This window comes from Trichomycterus rosablanca, chromosome 11 (genome assembly GCF_030014385.1).
Source record: "Trichomycterus rosablanca isolate fTriRos1 chromosome 11, fTriRos1.hap1, whole genome shotgun sequence".
Classification (NCBI taxonomy): Eukaryota; Metazoa; Chordata; class Actinopteri; order Siluriformes; family Trichomycteridae; genus Trichomycterus; species Trichomycterus rosablanca.
Window position 1 is genome coordinate 27,533,215 of NC_085998.1, and position 20,056 is coordinate 27,553,270.

The 20,056-nt window shown below is 37.8% G+C and overlaps 1 protein-coding gene across 1 annotated transcript; it reads right to left on the bottom strand.

The window, feature by feature from the left end:
• Positions 1-3,049: 3,049 nt before the first annotated feature.
• On the bottom strand, positions 3,050-15,966 carry arpin (actin related protein 2/3 complex inhibitor). Its single transcript, XM_063004604.1, has 6 exons — positions 15,826-15,966; positions 15,622-15,697; positions 10,825-10,957; positions 7,000-7,206; positions 6,746-6,909; positions 3,050-3,216 (listed from the first exon to the last, which is right to left on the bottom strand). Exons 1-6 carry the CDS (start codon positions 15,915-15,917, stop codon positions 3,208-3,210), a joined length of 681 nt encoding a protein of 226 aa, XP_062860674.1. The 5' UTR covers positions 15,918-15,966; the 3' UTR covers positions 3,050-3,207.
• Between the last annotated feature and the right edge of the window lie 4,090 nt (positions 15,967-20,056).

Below are 20,056 nucleotides of genomic sequence, written 5' to 3' on the forward strand. Positions count from 1 at the left end.
AGGATAATGGTGAAAGCAAAATGATCAATTTATTACTCAGCTGAGGACCAATCTCATAATGCAAACGCTCACACAGCTTTACAGAAGAGAAAGGTGGATACCGTCCGCCCTATCGCAGTATTTATATCCCCCTTTACTGCCCCTTCATGCAGCTGCGCTCAGTAATCTAGTTCAAGGCCGACGTTCCACACCAAACTTGTTTATCATTGTACAGGAATGGTCAGTTTGTTATGAACATAGCTGTGTGTGTGTGTGTGTGTGTGTGTCAAGGTCAGTATCAAACCTTCAAAAGTCTCTTCTACCCCTGCTAATTAACTAAGAAAGCAAAAACTTATGAGTTTAATGCAAATGACTAATAAAATATAAAATTTCCAGTCATACCATCGCCATAACAATTTGGCCCTTGTCGTCTTCCTTGTCTGCTTCTAACACATCAACTTTGAGGATAAAATGTTCACTTGCTGCCTAATATATCCCACCCACTAACAGGTGCCGTGATGAAGAGATAGTCAGTGTTATTCCCTTCACCTGTCAGTGGTCATAATGTTATGCCTAGTCGGTATATATCATTATAGGTTTAAATTTTCATGGTGTCAATGGATTAGATTTTTTAATAGTTAACTGAATACTGCATCATGGTGCATCATGGTGTTTCTGATTTAGATCCAAAGTACATCATAAACCTGGCTTGTTAGCAGTCGAATGTATCTACACAAGGGGAAGGATCTTGGCAATGTAGTAACTCATGCGTGCATGGGGACTGGTGCTTTTCAAAGTCAGTGTATTCTTATTTAAGTGGACAGTAAATCAGTTTCACATGTCTAAAATCACATTAATGATGTGCTCAGAAGGCAAAATTTAGGTAAATTTATTCATCAATATTCATTCTTTATTTTGTTGTTGATCTTATTTTACAATATTAATTTGTTAAATAATATATAACCCATGAACCTTAAGACTTAAGCTTTTTTACTGTGTCTAACAGAATTCAGCTTACTTACATGTAGGATTAAATGTAAAGCATTGTTTACACAGGCCAAATATGCTATTTACTCAGGCATGTTAAGCACTTTTGTAAAAGAACATTTAACTGCAATAATGTATTTTGTAAATGTAAACTGGTAATCATGTTTAAATACTTTTTGTTAGTTTTTAAAGTAAGCAAAACTTGATTTTTCCCCAATTACTTTATAACAATTGCCTTATTAAAGTTATTTTCAGATTTCTTTTGTTGTTGTTGTTATTATCATTATGCTTGCACAGACCACATTTTATTTCTTGAATATGTTAAGTTCAGCAAATGAAGAGCTAATGTTTATAAAACAGTGCAAGGGTCTGTTCCCTTTAAAGCAGGGGTCACCAACCTTTTTAAGACCGAGAGCTACTTCAAGCGTACTGAATAATATAATGGGCTACTTGTTTGATACAAACTTTCTGAATAACACCTTCAATTATATTATTATTACTAATATTATTATAATTTTTTTTATAAATATTCATATGAAGAGTCTGATCATATGTTAATGTTAATTATTCCTCAGAAAAATTATTAACAATGATTTACCATGGTAGGAAACACAGATATATTTCAACATGTAAGATTATTTATCTCTAATAATCTAAATCTGTTTTAATATTTGAAAGTCAGAGATATCACATCTCTGATATGTTTGTAAATATTGTTCCTGACAGTTTTGTATGAATGAGCACATTTCTTGCATTTTGATCAAAATCCCATCATTTTGTTTTTTGTTTTTATACAAATGATCATCACTTCTGTACCATTTTTTTGGAAATCATTAACAGTCTCATTTTCAAATCATGTCCCGTTTGTACTTATCACTTTTTTTGCAACATTTTAGAACAAATCATGAACTCGATCCCATGTTTGTACAAATGATTAGTTATGTATGATTTTATTATAATTATTTTTCGGGGTAAAACCCGCATCTCGCTGCGCATCACAGCTGCGCATGCGTAGCTTGCTTGTCTCAGCGTTATTTGCACGATATAAAGCTACGCACCCAGACAAGATCAGAACTCATATAAACATAAAACATTTTTGTTTTTGAAATGTTTTATTCAGTATTGTCATTTTCAAACCTACATCAATGCAAGTGTTATTGATTCAGAAAGAAAGCAACACAAATCTAATTTTTAGACGGAGCTCTATAGTCACTAGTGCTCATGGGCGGATCTACCGGGGTGGCATAGGGTGGCAAATGCACCCTAAAAGAAAGCCTTGCCACCCCTGCTGCCACCCCAGTTGGCAGCAACAAATTAAAAGAAAAGTTATGGCCAATTTGCAACGCTGCCACTCTGACACAGTCAAAAACTGTTTGCTTTCCCTCTCATACATCTGCCACTCATCACCTGTGTCTTACCTTAATGCCTTTCCTTTGATAATGATAATGCCCCACCTACAGTAGTGTTACCATGCTTTTATCTCCTATTAATGAGATTACATTGTATGGTCACTTATTCCTAATATGAACTGTTTCACATGAAACCTTAAATGCAAGACATTGATTGCATGAGATTAAGTTTGTCTGTATGAGTTTGTAAATGGCAGCCCGTGCCCTTTTGTAGTGTGTACATACTATTTCTCATCAAACTGTTATAACTGTGATTAAATTCAGTATAAATACGTCTGCCATATGTTGCCACCCCTCAAAAATTCCTGCCCCCCTCTCGCCACCCCATAAATATTTTTCTAGATCCGCCCCTGCTAGTGCTATTTTAGAACATGCTGGAGCAGCGATCCCCAACCTTTTTTGAACCACGGACCGGATTCATATAAGATATCATTAACCATACTAGTCACAAATGACTGAAAATGAGCTTTTTTCGCTGCAACGAGACGCTGCTCCCACCTAAAGCTAATACGAGACAATAACACCCTAAATATTTTTTACAAAATGAAAGCAGTAAAAAATGCTTTTCTAGCGATATCTGATCATTTATCAGGTGGTTGGGGATCACTGCTTTAGAGAATATGTAAACTAAAATGTGGCATAAAATTAATTAAAAGATAAAACAGCACACAAACTCTCAGTAAAAAAATTATTATAAGCATTTATTAGTAGTGTACATATCAAAAAGTCAGATGAATTTATATGAAAAGCAGTTACTGTATATGATGTTCGGCTACATACGCTGTGGTTAAAAAGTCCATGATCTTCAGCTCTTATGTTTCCTGTGTACTGATCATTCATCCTGCAATAATGACACAGACATAATATCAGATCAGAAATGTGAAAGAAGTTTTACATTTATCATTTAAATTCATTCAAAAATGTATACCAAATAAATGCATTCAGCTTTAAGAAGACCAAAATATAAAAATTTAACTAACTGATAAATCAAAGGAATAATTTCAAATGTTTAACTGACTAACTTAAATGTATTTTTTAAATTTAAACCAATGTAGAGTTTGATGTCTGCAATTCATTTAAAAAAGCTGGGACAGAGGCATGTTTAGCACTGTGTTACATCACCTTTACTATAAATTACACTTTTTAATTATTTGGAAACTGAAGAATTTTGCCCATTCGTCAGGTTTCCAGTCCAGTTTCCAAAAAGTTGGAACAGTAGATAAAATACAAATACAAAAGCCATACAGTGTATCACAAAAGTGAGTACACCCCTCACATTTCTGCAAATATTTCATTATATCTTTTCATGGGACAACACTATAGACATGAAACTTGGATATAACTTAGAGTAGTCAGTGTACAGCTTGTATAGCAGTGTAGATTTACTGTCTTCTGAAAATAACTCAACACACAGCCATTAATGTCTAAATAGCTGGCAACATAAGTGAGTACACCCCACAGTGAACATGTCCAAATTGTGCCCAAATGTGTCGTTGTCCCTCCCTGGTGTCATGTGTCAAGGTCCCAGGTGTAAATGGGGAGCAGGGCTGTTAAATTTGGTGTTTTGGGTACAATTCTCTCATACTGGCCACTGGATATTCAACATGGCACCTCATGGCAAAGGAACTCTCTGAGGATGTGAGAAATAGAATTGTTGCTCTCCACAAAGATGGCCTGGGCTATAAGAAGATTGCTAACACCCTGAAACTGAGCTACAGCATGGTGACCAAGGTCATACAGCGGTTTTCCAGGACAGGTTCCACTCGGAACAGGCTTCGCCAGGGTCGACCAAAGAAGTTGAGTCCACGGCGTCATATCCAGAGGTTGGCTTTAAAAAATAGACACATGAGTGCTGCCAGCATTGCTGCAGAGGTTAAAGAGGTGGGAGGTCAGCCTGTCAGTGCTCAGACCATACGCCGCACACTGCATCAACTCGGTCTGCATGGTCGTCATCCCAGAAGGAAGCTGACGCACAAGAAAGCCCGCAAACAGTTTGCTGAAGACAAGCAGTCCAAGAACATGGATTACTGGAATGCCCTGTGGTCTGACGAGACCAAGATAAACTTGTTTGGCTCAGATGGTGTCCAGCATGTGTGGCGGCGCCCTGGTGAGAAGTACCAAGACAACTGTATCTTACCTACAGTCAAGCATGGTGGTGGTAGCATCATGGTCTTGGGCTGCATGAGTGTTGCTGGCACTGGGGAGCTGCGGTTCATTGAGGGAAACATGAATTCCAACATGTACTGTGACATTCTGAAACAGAGCATGATCCCCTCCCTTCGAAAACTGGGCCTCATGGCAGTTTTCCAACAGGATAACGACCCCAAACACAACCTCCAAGATGACAACTGCCTTGCTGAGGAAGCTGAAGGTAAAGGTGATGGACTAAACCCAATTGAGCACCTGTGGCGCATCCTCAAGTGGAAGGTGGAGGAGTTCAAGGTGTCTAACATCCACCAGCTCCGTGATGTCATCATGGAGGAGTGGAAGAGGATTCCAGTAGCAACCTGTGCAGCTCTGGTGAATTCCATGCCCAGGAGGGTTAAGGCAGTGCTGGATAATAATGGTGGTCACACAAAATATTGACACTTTGGGCACAATTTGGACATGTTCACTGTGGGGTGTACTCACTTATGTTGCCAGCCATTTAGACATTAATGGCTGTGTGTTGAGTTATTTTCAGAAGACAGTAAATCTACACTGCTATACAAGTTGTACACTGACTACTCTAAGTTATATCCAAGTTTTATTTCTATAGTGTTGTCCCATGAAAAGATATAATAAAATATTTGCAGAAATGTGAGGGGTGTACTCACTTTTGTGATACACTGTACTTCGTAAATGGTTGTATGTATATTTAATGAAAACCTATTTACCTTTATTACATTTTGTGACTATAGTATCACTCTTAATTTGATTCTTACGAAACATTCCAAGAAGATTATACAGGAACATTGTAAAACAATGTAAATTTGTGGAATGATCAAAACACCTGTTTTGTAATTGTCTATAAGTAAACAGGTGATACTATAATTATTGGAAATACAAGTAGGATTACCTAAAAACTTTACATGTATACATGGATCAAAGTTCACCACTAGGCAAAAAACAAGTAAGGGAAGATTTGAACACTTTAGAAACATTGTTGTTCAAAACACTGTGAAAACACTAGATGTTTTCCATCTACAGTTCATAACATTATTCAGTGATTCAGAAAATATCTATAGAAATCTGTGCATAAAGGTCAAAGCCAAAAACCATTAATAAATGCTGGTGACCAATTAAAAATCAAAACCTGACTGCCTCAGCTAGGATGCTTTAACTGGGCTGTGGCTGGATCTTCCTGTAGGACAACGATACAGTCATGCGAAAAAAGAATTTGCCAATTTCCAGTTTCTTCTATTTTTGTGTCACACTTACATATTTCTGATCATACCTATACCTTGTATATACCTTTTTAATATTAGACAACCCAAGGAAACACAAAATGCTTTACTTTAATGACGATTTCATAATTATTCATGATCATAATTGAGTAATTGCCCCCTTAGTTACTAAACCATTCAGTTAAAATAATTCACAATTGACAATTGAATAAAAAAGAATCCGGACGATCATTGAAAGAACTGCAGGCCTTAGTTGCCTATGTTAAGGTCAATTTGCACGACTCCACAATAAAAAACACACTGGGAAAAAATGGCATTAGTTGCAAGGCTGACCAAAAACCCCACCAAGACTCATCTCTAATTTGCCAGGAAACATCTAGATGACCCCCTAGACTTTCAGGATGACAATCTGTGGACTGATGATGTTTGGAAGACATGGGTCCCATTACATCTGGTGTAAAGCAAACAGTGCATTCCTGCATAAGAACATCATACCAATAGTCAAACATGGTGGCGGTAGTGTGATGGCATGGGCCGCTTTGCTTCTGCAGGACCTGGATGACTAGTCATAATTGATGGAAACATGAGTTCTGCACTCAGTGATCCAAAGTGCACAAGCAAATCCACCTTTGAATGGTTTAAAAAAAATACAATTAAGGTTTTTAAGTGGCCTGACTTTAATCCCATTGAGAGGGCAGCACAGTGGCTTGGTGGGTAGCACTGTCACCTCACAGCAAGAGGCTCCTGGGTTCGATTCTTAGATAGAGAGGTCCGGGTGGAGCAAAGAAGACTGGCCCAAAAGTTCTCCACAAGAGTAACAAAGGTGGTGCAACCAATTATTTGATTTACTTTGAATTACTTTTTCACATGAGTAATAGTGGTTTTAAATAAATCTTTATCTTTAATAAATTGTTAATAATAATTAGTTAAAAGCTGCAATGTAAGGTAAAATGAACTACAGAGTTAAGGAAATCACCATCTTACCCACTCATCATCCTCAGCCACTTCACCCTGTGCAGCTGTAGGGACTTTACTCTGGGTATCTCCTTTATTGGCCATTATCTTGTCTGTCCATGATTTCCCAGCAGTCTCATCTCCAGCAAAATTGCACTTTGTCACTGTGCCAGCATCCAACTTGGCAAAGGAAACTTCAAACATAAAAAATAGGTGATGCTTAACAATATATCAATTTCAACTTGTATCGTCAATGTCTATGTAAAAATGCCAAGGTGACTAACATATAAAGGGACCATCTCCTTTGGTTTTCAGCCTGATATCCTGACCCGTCTCTAGCTCCGTCTTCTCCATCTCAGTCTCCAGGATCCAGAATGCGAAGGTCTGGTTGGGACAATGCTTCTGGGTTATTTCCAGAAGGTCCTTTTTGTTTACTATGCACTTCAGTTGCTCCTCACTTAGAAGATCAGACTCACCCTTGGCCTCCATTTCTGAGTAGAAAAAGTATATTTTGATTATGTCTATTTTAAAATGTAAGATTTATTTATGTATAAATAACTGGTTGTCTCCCTTAGCAGCAATAACTACGAACAAACGCTTTAATTTAGTCTTTCACATTGTTGAGGAGAAATTTTGCAGAATTTACTTCAGATTGGCCCCATTAAATGCTATTTAAGTAAAAGTTGCCTATTTAAGTTCCTGCCACAATATACATCAACTAGGCATAACATTATGACCACTGACAGGTGAAGTGAATAACACTGATTATCTCTTCATCATGGCACCTGTTAGTGGGTGGGATATATTAGCAGCAAATATATTGGCAGCAAATGAACATTTTATCCTCAAAGTTAATGTGTTAGAAGCAGGAAAAATGGGCTTGACAAGGGCCAAATTGTGATGCTATCAAAAGTGGTCCAAAGAAGGAACAATGGTAAACCGGCGACAGGGTCATGGGCGGCCAAGGCTCATTGATGCACTTGTGAGCGAAGGCTGGCCCGTGTGGTCCGATCCAACAGACGAGCTACTGTAGCTCAAATTGCTGAAGAAGTTAATGCTGGTTCTGATAGAAAGGTGTCAGAATACACAGTGCATCACAGTTTGTTGCGTATGGGGCTGCATAGCCACAGACCAGTCAGGGTGCCCATGCTGACCCCTGTCCACTGCTGAAAGCGCCAACAATGGACACGTGAGCATCAGGACTGGACCACGGAGCAATGGAAGAAGGTGGCCTGGTCTGATGGATCACGTTTTCTTTTACACAACGTGGATGGCTGGGTGCGTGTGCGTCGCTTACCTGGAAAACACATGGCTCCAGGATGCACTATGGGAAGAAGGCAAGCCTGCAGAGGTAATGTGATGCTTTGGGCAATGTTCTGCTGGGAAACCTTGGGTCCTGACATCCATGTGGATGTTACTTTGACAGTGTTAGGAAGGTGGTCATAATGTTATGCCTAATCGGTGTATCTAATTTCACTAGGGCAATACAGAATCTTAATTTTGTCTTTTGCATCTTCATATCACTGTATGACAGGACATTGTCCTTCAATTTTTCATTGTCCTTCAATTTTTCATTGTCTCAAAGCAACTTTACAGAATCCAGGAGAGACAGACCAAAAACCCCTGTTTAGTAAGCCAAGGGCGACAGTGGCAAGGAAAAACTCCCTTAAAATTACAGGAAAAAACCTTGAGAGGAACCAGACTCAGCAGGGACCCCCATCCTCCTTGGGTGGCCTGGAGAATAAGTTGAATAATTTAGATTTACACAAATCATACATGCACAGAATTAACACAACGACAAAAAACAAGCAATTGGTGTTCTTATAAAAGCAAAAGAGCAAACCCACACCATCACAATACAATTATCCCTGGTCAGTGCACATCCCTAGGTTTTAAGTGTGTCTAAATAATTTGACTATATTGATAACCATTGTTACATAAAGTGTAATGTGGCTTAGGTGCTGAAGGAGTTCAGCACATTGGAGTCGTATCCTTTTGTGTGGTTATTTCAGGTCAACAAAAGGGGCACAATGGCACAAGTGAGTTCCTTTTAACTGACAGTCAACTGCACCTCATTGAGTGTTAATACAATCCAGATGGGAGTGTTTATATATATCAAGGTTTCTCCCTTTCAGACTTGCCAGCTTCTCTGTCTGGCAAACTTGTTTTTTTTTCTGTGAAACTGTAATACCAGTTACGAACCAGTATGGTTTTCTGCTGGCATTCTTTGTGAAGTATCATGTTTGGAACTGCCCTGGATGGGCAAGGCTTTACAAGAGCAGTCCCTACGTAGTGGCTGTGCCAGTTAATGATGTGGGTTCCTCATCTTTTCTCCTTAGAAACTTGGTCGTCATAGACAGATGGAGCAGCAGTCTCATTGTGACAACCTGTTTTTAGTTCTATCCTATTTCTATCCACTTTTTCTGTTGCGGGCTGCCGATGTTTTGTTTGTTTTTGTTATTTTGGCCACCTGATTTATTTGTATTTGTTGTTTATCCCCTTTTTATTTAGTGGCTTTAGCCACAGCATTGTCCTACCTTGGTCAAGTAACCTACACTTGGGTTAATATTACATTTTCTGCAGATGTAGGGCTTCACCTTGTGTTTCAGTAGCAACCAGTAAGGGCACAGGCAGGACTAAACTGGCACGCAACGAGCAACCTTTAATCAAATGGACTGTGTTAAATAAAGTACTTAGTTACACTTGACTCACATTTATCACTATAATAAAATGTGAACTCAGAAAGACACTCACTGTAAAACATAAATAAATAAAAAAACAAGAATATAGAACAATAAAGGTAAGTAACTAAAGGTAGGTCAATTATATGTTGCTGTCTTTCTATTACAATAACTGAAACCATAGTCAAAAGTGAACATTAGATTCATACCTGTTCTTAAATCTCAGTACAAGACACAATTACATCTACCACATAACATTATGACCACTGACAGGTGAAGTGAATAACACTGATTATCTCTTCATCACGGCACCTGTTAGTGGGTGGGATACAAGTGTAAGGATTTGAGCGAGTTTGACAAGGCCCAAATTGTGATGGCTAGACTGGGTAAGAGCATCTCCAAAACTGCAGCTCTTGAGGGGTGTTTCCGGTCTGCAGTGGTCAGTATCTATCAAAAGTGGTCCAAGGAAGGAACAGTGGTAAACCGGCGACAGGGTCATGGGCGGCCAAGGCTCATTGATGCATGTGGGGAGCGAAGGCTGGCCTGTGTGGTCCGATTCAACAGACGAGCTACTGTAGCTCAAATTGCTGAAGAAGTTAATACTGGTTCTGATAGAAATGTGTCAGAATACACAGTGCATTACAGTTGCAGGGCTGTTTTGGCAGCAAAAGGGGGACCAACACAAAATTAGAAAGGTGGTCATAATGTTGTGCCTAATCGGTGTATATGCTTTCACCACATAAGCTTGCATGTTTCTAAACATGCTAACCTTTTATATGTCAGTGCTTGATTCCTTAAACCTTCAATAGTCTGGACAACAAACCAAAGTTCTTCTAGCATAAACAAAATGCAGCCATCACAGATTCTGTAGAAACATCTGGTTCTAATTCAACTTCATTTAAAAAAAAGTAGGCTGGAATTTTAAATATAACAGAAAGGAATAAACATTCTGTCTGTCTGAGTAAAATCTATTTATGTCGAATCAAATAATTTCTCTCTGATAGCTTAGAGAAAATCCACTAAAGAATTGCACAATGTAACAATAGTAGAAACAGTAAAGAAAAGCATATTGTCAAGGACTGGAAAAACTAAACCAACAAAAACAAGGCCACAGTAATAAATATAGACCACCTTTTGGGGACTAGGAGTATATTTTGTGTTTTTAAGTAAGTGTTTGGCCCACTAACTTTTATATTTCATTGTTTAAGATTAAATATTTCAAATACAGTAATTTTTCCCATATGTGCATTGTCAGTCAAAAATGTATGAAGTATTAAGATTGTGGCACCAATTATTATAGTATCTGTGACTCTCAACCAGGATATAATAATTCACAGACTTAATCAACAGAGTGATTAGAAAACTGGCACCAGCTCTAACAGACACTGTAAACTCCCCATAAACAACATCTGCAATATAAGCACTTACTGTAGGACGACATTAGATAACCGGTGTTGACCTTCCTGGTTTCGCTGAAGTTTGGTTCGATCTCATTGCCTTTGCTGTCATATTTTCTGCAGTGGATTCGACTCGGTTTGATGTACAAAACATTATAACGTTCCTATAAAATAAAATAATTAATGCTTGTCATGAGTACAATTAACTGAAAACAGCACCTTACTAAATATTCTGGTGACTTTGTAAATTTAAACTAAGCATCAGGACAAAGTAAATAACTGGGTTCTGTATTAAAAAATTATAGCTGGCTATCATGTAAATAATAATGACATATAACATGAAACACATTATCTTAGTCATATTAACATGTAGGAAAGTCTCCATCAATGGCTTTGTTCCAACTCTACAGTATACTACAGCTGAAGTCCAAAGTGTACATTCACTTGTTAACAACCCTACTTATTGGGTGTGTTCGAAAACCTAGTAAGCTGCCTTGCTGTCTTACTGTCTACATAGGCAGCTGCCTCAGTAGAGAAGATTCTAATTAGTCAATGACTTATAAGGCAGGTTATTCGAACGCGCTACTTAGACAGCGATTCCATCGGGTTTCGCGTTTAGCATTTAGCATCTTGCCATTAAAAACAATGGATTGACGTAGCACAGCACGCTAACATGTCAATATAGCATCTCCTTCATGTACCGATAATAGTTAAATTTCCTGACAAGCCCGAACTTGCAAATAAAAACACTCGGTACAAGTTTATACAAGTTAAAAATCAGTAATATTTTATTTACGTTTGAAAATAACTCCATTCGTTTCTCCGCCCCGTCAGCCATGAATGCTGGGATTGTCTTGATCACTAAGGCAGCGTCAGACGCTCACTCGTTCTTGAGCCAAAATAACATTGAAATAATAAGATGCCTCAGAAGTGTGGATTTTAAGGCATCTAGGATTTCGAACAGCCTCCTTCTCAGGAGCGTGCACAGGATGACGTAAAATGCTGCCTATGTAGACAGCACACTAGCTTTTCGAACACACCCCATGTATGAAAACTAAGGACACAAGTTGTTGTAGCTGTGTAGAAGTATTTTTTTCCCATTCTGATATATTCATGATATAACACTTTAGCTGCTCAGTAGTCTGGAGATCCTGTCATATATTATGTGTCAATGCACAATAGAAGACAAGTCTGGACTGCAGGCAGGCCGGTCAAGTGGCATTGTCCAGCTAAAACAAGCAGGACCTCTTTAAACAGATGTAGTCTACATGGCAGCAGATGTTTGCAAAATGCTTATCTACCTCATTGCAATATGTGCAAAAAAAAGGTGGATTCGTCAGACTACAGCATACTTTGCGTGATATAACTTACTATGCGTGATATAACACTTTGCGTCAGTCCATCTCAGATGAGTTTGAGACCACAGAAGTCGAGAGATTATGGATTTGCATTGTAGAGTCTTGGGTTGAATTTGTAGATTTAGCAACAAAGCCAAGTGGTTATATTCATAACAGAAGCATATTGGTTTTTAATGCAGTGCTGTCTGAGGGATTGATAGACATGTGCATTCAATATTGGTTTTCAGTCTTGCCTTGTACACACACTTTTGTTAATGTAATGCAATGTAATTGGGTGTCCAATAAAAATAAAGCTTTCATAATTCAGTGACATTTAATTTAACAAGCTCTTGTGCTTAAATAAATATTCTCTGACTTACAGCCACCCCCTCCAGGCTGGCCATTGTAGTGCAAGAAAAAAAAAGCAAACGTCAAAATATAGTAACCATGGCTAGTCTAACAAACAAATGCTGTACAATCCACATCAGTTCAAATTACATTATGCCCAATAAAACATCTGTAAGCAATAATCCTGTCTGTGCTAGTTTAGTACAGCAACTCCATTTTCCATTTATAGTTTGTTTTGAAAGGTGAACACATATATAAACAAGATTATTATTGTCTTGGTTATGTTAATAACATTTGGATTATGTAATACTAAACACTGTACCTTGCTAACATGGAATACGTTTAAATTACAGCTATATTAAACAAGAGATCTTTTTCAGATTGCTGAGTTTATAAAGCATTTAAACAAGTCATTCAGAATCAGCGATCAAAATTAAACCATTTGGATTGATTAAAATCTTTGCAAATAAACAGAGCAAATGTTTTCCACGTGTGTGATATAAAACTTGGAGTTGCAAGGAATGGGGTTGCAGTGTAAGGCAATAGAAAGTGATAATTTAGGTTACGCATGGTAATGGTAATTTACTGTCCATAAAGAGTAATGAATAGCCCTTTATGGACAATAACACTAGGTTGGGGAAGCATCCAAAACACATCCAATCATATCTGTATTTGCCTTAGGTGAAGTCTGGCTCTCATAATTTATATTTTACATGGATTCATTTAAAACTGTGATTAAATACAGTCCCCTTCACAATTCCCCTTCACAATAAAAAAATCCAACCTGTCATTAGAAGAAAAAAACATCTTGTTTTAACATCTGTAACATCTTAAAATGTCAGTGAATACAGAGCAGGGAATTCAGTCCTTTATAAAAATCACTCCAAATTATCCAGCGTCCTCTCACTTGTCTCTCAGCTTTTCGACAGGGTTTAGACCTGGGGACTGAGATGGCCATTGCAGACCTTGATTTTATGTTTACTTAACCATTTTTGTGTTGATCTGGACATATGATTCGGATCACTGTCCTACTGAAAGATGTAATAATGACCCATTTTTAGTTTAGTTTCAGAGGCAGGCAGATTTTGATTAAAACGGTTCAGGTATTTTATAAATAAAACAATGTTACTTAATGCTATGTAAAGCCAAAGAGGTTCCCAGTGCCTCTGGAGTAAAATTATTCCCACAATGTAACAGACACTCCACTGTACTTGTACCAGGTATCAGGTTCTTTCCAGTGCAGTCATACATCTTTTTACACCAAGCCCATGTGTATACACATACACTCTTGAGAAATGTATTCACTCGTCTGCCTTCACACACATATGAACTTGAGTGACGTCCCATTCTTAATCCATAGGGTTTAATATGATGTCGGCCCACTCTTTGCACTTACAACAGCTTCAACTCCTCTGGGAAGGCTTTCCACAAGGTTTAGGAGTGTGTTTATGGGAATTTTTGACCATTCTTCCAGAAGCGCATTTGTGAGGTCAGACACTGATGTTGGATGAGAAGGCCTGGCTCACAGTCTCCATTCTAATTCAGGCCAAAGGTGTTCTATCGGGTTGAGGTCAGGAGGCCAGTCAAGTTCTTCCTCACCAAACTCGCTCATCCATGTCTTTATGGACCTTGTTTTGTACACTGGTGCGCAGTCATGTTGGAACAGGAAGGGGCCATCCCCAAACTGTTCCCACAAAGTTGGAACTGTTCCCACAAAGTTGGGAGCATGAAATTGTCCAAAATCTCTTGTAATGCTGAAGCATTAAGAGTTCCTTTCACTGGAACTAAGGGGCCGAGCCCAACTCCTGAAAAACAACCCCACACCATAACCCGACCATCCCCAACCCCAACACCACCACCAAACTTTACACTTGGCACAATGCAGTCAGACAAGTACCGTTCTCCTAGCAACCTCCACACCCAGACTCGTCCATCGGATTGCCAGACAGGGAAGCGTGATTCGTCACTCCAGAGTACACGTCTCCACTGCTCTAGAGTCCAGTGACGGCGTGCTTTACACCACTGCATCCGATTCTTTGCATTGCGCTTGGTGATGTAAAACTTGGATGCAGCTGCTTGGCCATGGAAACCCATTCCATGAAGCTCTCTACACACTGTTCTTGAGCTAATCTGAAGGCCACATGAAGTTTGGAGGTCTGTAGTGATTGACTCTGCAAAGAGTTGGCGACCTCTGCGCACTATGCACCTCAGCATCCGCTGACCCGCTCTGTCATTTTACGTGGCTACCACTTTGTGGCTGAGTTGCTGTCGTTCCCAATCGCTTCCTCTTTGTTATAATAGCACTGACAGTTGACTGTGGAATATTTAGTAGTGAGGAAATTTCACGACTGGACTTGTTGCACAGGTGGCATCCTATCACGATACCACGCTGGAATTCACTGAGCTCCTGAGAGCGACCCATTCTTTCACAAATGTTTGTAGAAGCAGTCTGTATGCCTAGGTGCTTGGTTTTATACACCTGTGGCCATGGAAGTGATAGGAACACCTGAATTCAATGATTTGGATGGGTGAGTGAATACTTTTGGCAATATAGTGTATATACCGGTGAAAGAGAAAGTCAAGAATTACTGCTTGAAGCTTAAAAAAGTTTTTTTTTTTTAACTTATTGATTAAGATTTTTTATTCTATTGTGGCGATGACGCAGACAAGCCTGATCATTTTTATGCTCTTTTATTGAACAGGTAAAGCAGGATTATGCTCCCACTCTGACTTACACTGAACACAGAGCTAGGCCCACCAAAAGCAACACAATATATCAAAACAGTAAATTAACATAGATGCATAAAAGTCAACACAAATTACACCAATCACTACATACAACAATGCATAATTACAAAGTGCATTATGACCAGCATTGACCAGCCAGAGGAGGCATTAATTGCAGTAGCAATGAGCAACCCTGCTTGACTATTTCCTGGGCTACAGACACAGCCAATTGTGTCTGTGTAAGTGCCCGGCCGGTCAATAGCACAGCTGAGATTTGAACTCGGATCTCTGCAGTGGTGGGCCTTTTGTTGTTCTGTCTTTTATTACATTTTGTATGATAAATATGTGCAAATCAAGAGGGGGCAATACTTTTTCAGTGTGGCCTGTACATGAATATTATGTAACTGATAACTCACCTTTTTATTGTTGATGTCTGTAATAGCATGGCGAGACACATCAACAAATGTTCCCTCTACAATCACTCCATCACCCCTGAAACACATTATTATTCACGAATTCAGCAGCAGTTTAATACAACGACATCTTTTCTCATTAGGACTTATAACAGCAGGACATTTATTCGGGAATTTAAACCTTAAAAACGAACAGAATGATGCTACCTCTGATAGAGAGATGGATTCCATGTAAAACTCAGCTTTTCATTATGAACTGCTTTATTCTGTAATGCTCTGTTATCATATATTCTACTCATTCTGCCACTTAAGGTTTGTTTTGCCACAAAACTTCCCGACTTCCTGATTTTACGTCATCATATAGCCGCTACCCTTGAATATGATTTACAAATCATATACACGCAAATCTGAGGAAAATATGATTTGTAGATCTATGAATTTGGGAGGCGGCGGCATAATTTTATTTCATTTAATCGTATAATATAACATTAATGCATACATATTTGAATATTAAGAGATTAATGCATACATGTTTGAATATTAAGAGATTAATGCATACATATTTGAATATTAAGAGATTAATGCATACATATTTGATTGTAAACAATAACAATAAGGCAAAAATTATTATTATTTGTCTCAGGCACGGATTTTTAATTGTAAATCATGTGATGTTTGTTTGTTTATTACTTTAACCTCATGTTTTACACACTTGATAGAAACTGTAGCTATTCGTTACACAAATTTCATCAGTTCACAAGGTTATGTCGAACACAGTCATGGACATGGACGTATGTTACGAGGCTGAAGTCAATGTAAAAATGTGATTCAAATATAATTAAAATATTTACTTTGTAAAATATTTTTTTAATTCATTCTTTCAGGCTGAATTTCCACTGTAAGGAAAACCTATTTTTATTCAGAAGCATACTGGTGGCATAATTCAAGTCGGGCCAGACAAATAACAAATTCATTATACAGAACTGGTCCCTCTTTGTAAGAAAAAGTTGATTTTAGACTGGCCCAAGTTCATTCTATACCTAAAATCTATAGCCAACATGGCACACTCAGCAATGGTGCACATGAAAATTGATTCAAAGGGGCAATTTCAGAAGCATACTGGTGGCATAATTCAAGTCGGGCCAGACAAATAACAAATCCATTATACAGAACTGGTCCCTCTCTGTAAGAAAAAGTTGATTTTAGACTATTTTGTATAAATAAAGCAATGTGTAAGCTTCATTCCTTTTCATTGAAAGAGTAATGTGTAGACTGTTCTATGTTTATAAAGATGCACATTTTGTTGCATACTGTATTTGATAAATAATGTTCCATTTTGTACTATCTTGGCTAGTCATATTCTCTTGAATATTGCTCTCTCAACTTAGGAGGTGAACTTGAGTGAAGAGTAAAGATGGTTAGATGTTTCTTGGATAGTGAAACTTTCATGCAACTACTTTTCAAGCAACCAGAATTACTGGAAAGTTGAACTGTGTAAAGCCTGCTTTAGAAGAAATAATGGTAGTCATTTGCTAGTTCTATTGTTGTATAGGGGAAGAAAACGATCAAAAAGAATAGCCATAACTCAATTTCTCAATGCTAGGTAAGAACATGTTGAGGTACAGCGGTCTGTCTAAAACAAGATGATTAAAGAGGATACATAAACAATGTATTAAATATTTCACATTTGTTTGAACCTACAAAGAGAATTAAAAAAAATATTCCTCTGCACAAGATATCTGATTTGGAGGTATGAAATTAGTTGTCCTTCCTGAGAGAAGAGGGCTAGATCTGACCAGATGCTGAAATAGGCTTTGAAAATACCAATGGAAATTGAGTTTGAGGAATACATTTTTGATGAATGGAATCACAATTGGCAGGTCAGTGTAAAACAAGATTTTTGTACAGGGAAAAACCTGATCGGGACGGACTTATTGTTTGTCTGTCTATGCATGAATAATGCCTTCAGTATAGCTTTTAAACGTCTTTAAAATACAATCTTAAATTGCACTAGATGTAGCATGTTGCCAGTTAATTTGAATCAATTTTCATGTGCACCATTGCTGAGTGTGCCATGTTGGCTATAGATTTTAGGTATAGAATGAACTTGGGCCAGTCTAAAATCAACTTTTTCTTACAAAGAGGGACCAGTTCTGTATGATGGATTTGTTATTTGTCTGGCCCGACATGAATTATGCCACCAGTATGCTTCTGAATAAAAATAGGTTTTCCTTACAGTGGAAATGCAGCCTGAAAGAATGAATTGAAAAAATATTTTACAAAGTAAATATTTTAATTATATTTGAATCACATTTTTACATTGACAATATCACGATGAGAATCAGCCAAAAAAAATTATGTTCATGTCATTTAGTTGATTTATGTCTGTAAAATATAAAGTGTGCAGCAAATATCCATGGCGAACGCTCCCTTTATGAATAAAGAACCAACTTCAGCCGCTAAATAAGAAGCTGCGAACAAGTAACCAAACGAATCGGAAGCCGCGAATAAGTAACTAACTTCAGCCTCGTAACAATTTTGTATCTTCAATTCACCTCACTTGCATGTATGTTTTTGGACAGTGGGAGGAAACAGAAGCTCCTGAAGAAAACCCACGCAGACACGGGGAGAACATGCAAACTTCACACAGAAAGGACCCAGACCGCCCCACCTGGGGATCGAACCCAGGACCTTCTTGCTGTGAGGCGACAGTGCTACCTACTTAGTCACCATTTGAATTTTAACTTTTTTTTTATTTAATTTTTGCTCAGGGTCCAAGTTTTGTGCTCTTTAAACCATATTGTGGCTTTGCATATTATACTTTGATAGCACAGGCTTGTGAATTGTAACAATTTGATTTCAGGTTGAGCTTCCTGGTTTTCTCCCACAGCCTAAAGATGTGTAAGATAGGTAAATTGGAGATACTAAATTGCTAAATACTAAATATAGTATTTGTAGATACTATATAGTATAACTGAAATATAGTATATGCTAGATACTAAATAATAGATGGTGTTTGACATTAAACCTGAGCCAGTGAATCTTGTGTAACCTGTAACTACCTGTCCTGTCATTATGGTAACCAAAGTGTAAAACATAATGTTAAAATCCTAATAAAAAAATAAAAAAAACTTTTTAATTGCATCTCTGCCATTGCAGCTTTCTCAATCTCAATCCTCAAAGTGCCATCTATTGCTGTTAATAATTCCTCCGCTCACACTGTTTCACTGTTCCTTTTTGTGAATGCAGCTTAAGATGTTAAGATGGATCAATTCATCTTTATCAGCTGCTTTATTCTGGTCCGGGTCACAGCAAGTCAGGTTTAACTGGTAAGATTACTATACAATGGGGAAATTATTTTATTGTAAATTTACTGTCTAGTCAACATGTTTATTCATTATATTATTAAAAACATTACATGATTTGGAATACTTTCACGTAATTTGGCAGTTTGCTTGAAAAGTATTACAAACTCAATGCATATTTTGTGGCTATTTTATCCACTGTTTCCAGTGGATAACATTTAAAAAGTCCCGGGATTTGGTTTGAAATAAAAACCCGTAAAAAATACAACCTCAAATCAGAAAAAGTTGGGACTATTGACAATGCAAATAAAATAAAAATGCAGTGTTCCTTACATTTACTTTGACTTGATTGCAGACAGTTTGAACCCAATATATTTCATGTTTTATCTGCTCAACTTCATTTCATTTGTTAATATATCTCCATTCCTGCATTTCAGGCCTGCAACACAATCCAAATAAAGTTGGGACGGGGGCAGTTTAGAGCTAGTTATGAGGTGTGTAAAGGCCAAGGGTGCAGTACTTTAAGATCTTAGAGCAACATATGCTGCCTTCAAGACGTCATCTTTTCCAGGGACGTCCATACATTTTTTAACAAGACAATGCAAAACCACATGCTGCACACATTACAAAGGCATGGCTGCAGAAGAAGAGGGTACGGGTACTGGACTGGCCTGCCTGCAGTCCTGACCTGTCCCCAATAGAGAATGTGTAGATATTTCTGAAACAAAAAATGTTTTTTTTTAAGTGTGGTGAAAAGGAATGGCAACATTACAAAATGGTAAATGCTTTACTGTCCCAACTTTTTTTGGAATGTGTTGCAGGCCTGAAATGCAGAAATGGATGTTTATTAATAAATGAAATGAAGTTCACCAGACAAAACATGAAATATCTCAGGTTCATCCTGTCTGCAATCAAATAAAAGTCAAAGTAAAGTTTTATAGTTGCAATGTTTGCATAAGCACCAAGTTATGAAATGATAATATAATCTAACCACGTTGTATTTAAATACAGTTTTCTGTTTTCTTGTGCACATCGCCACCCACTGAGACTTCCCATCACATAAAAGCTAGCATTCTGGGAGGTTGAGGACTGACACATGCTTCCTTCAAGATGTGAAACAAAATACCACTTAT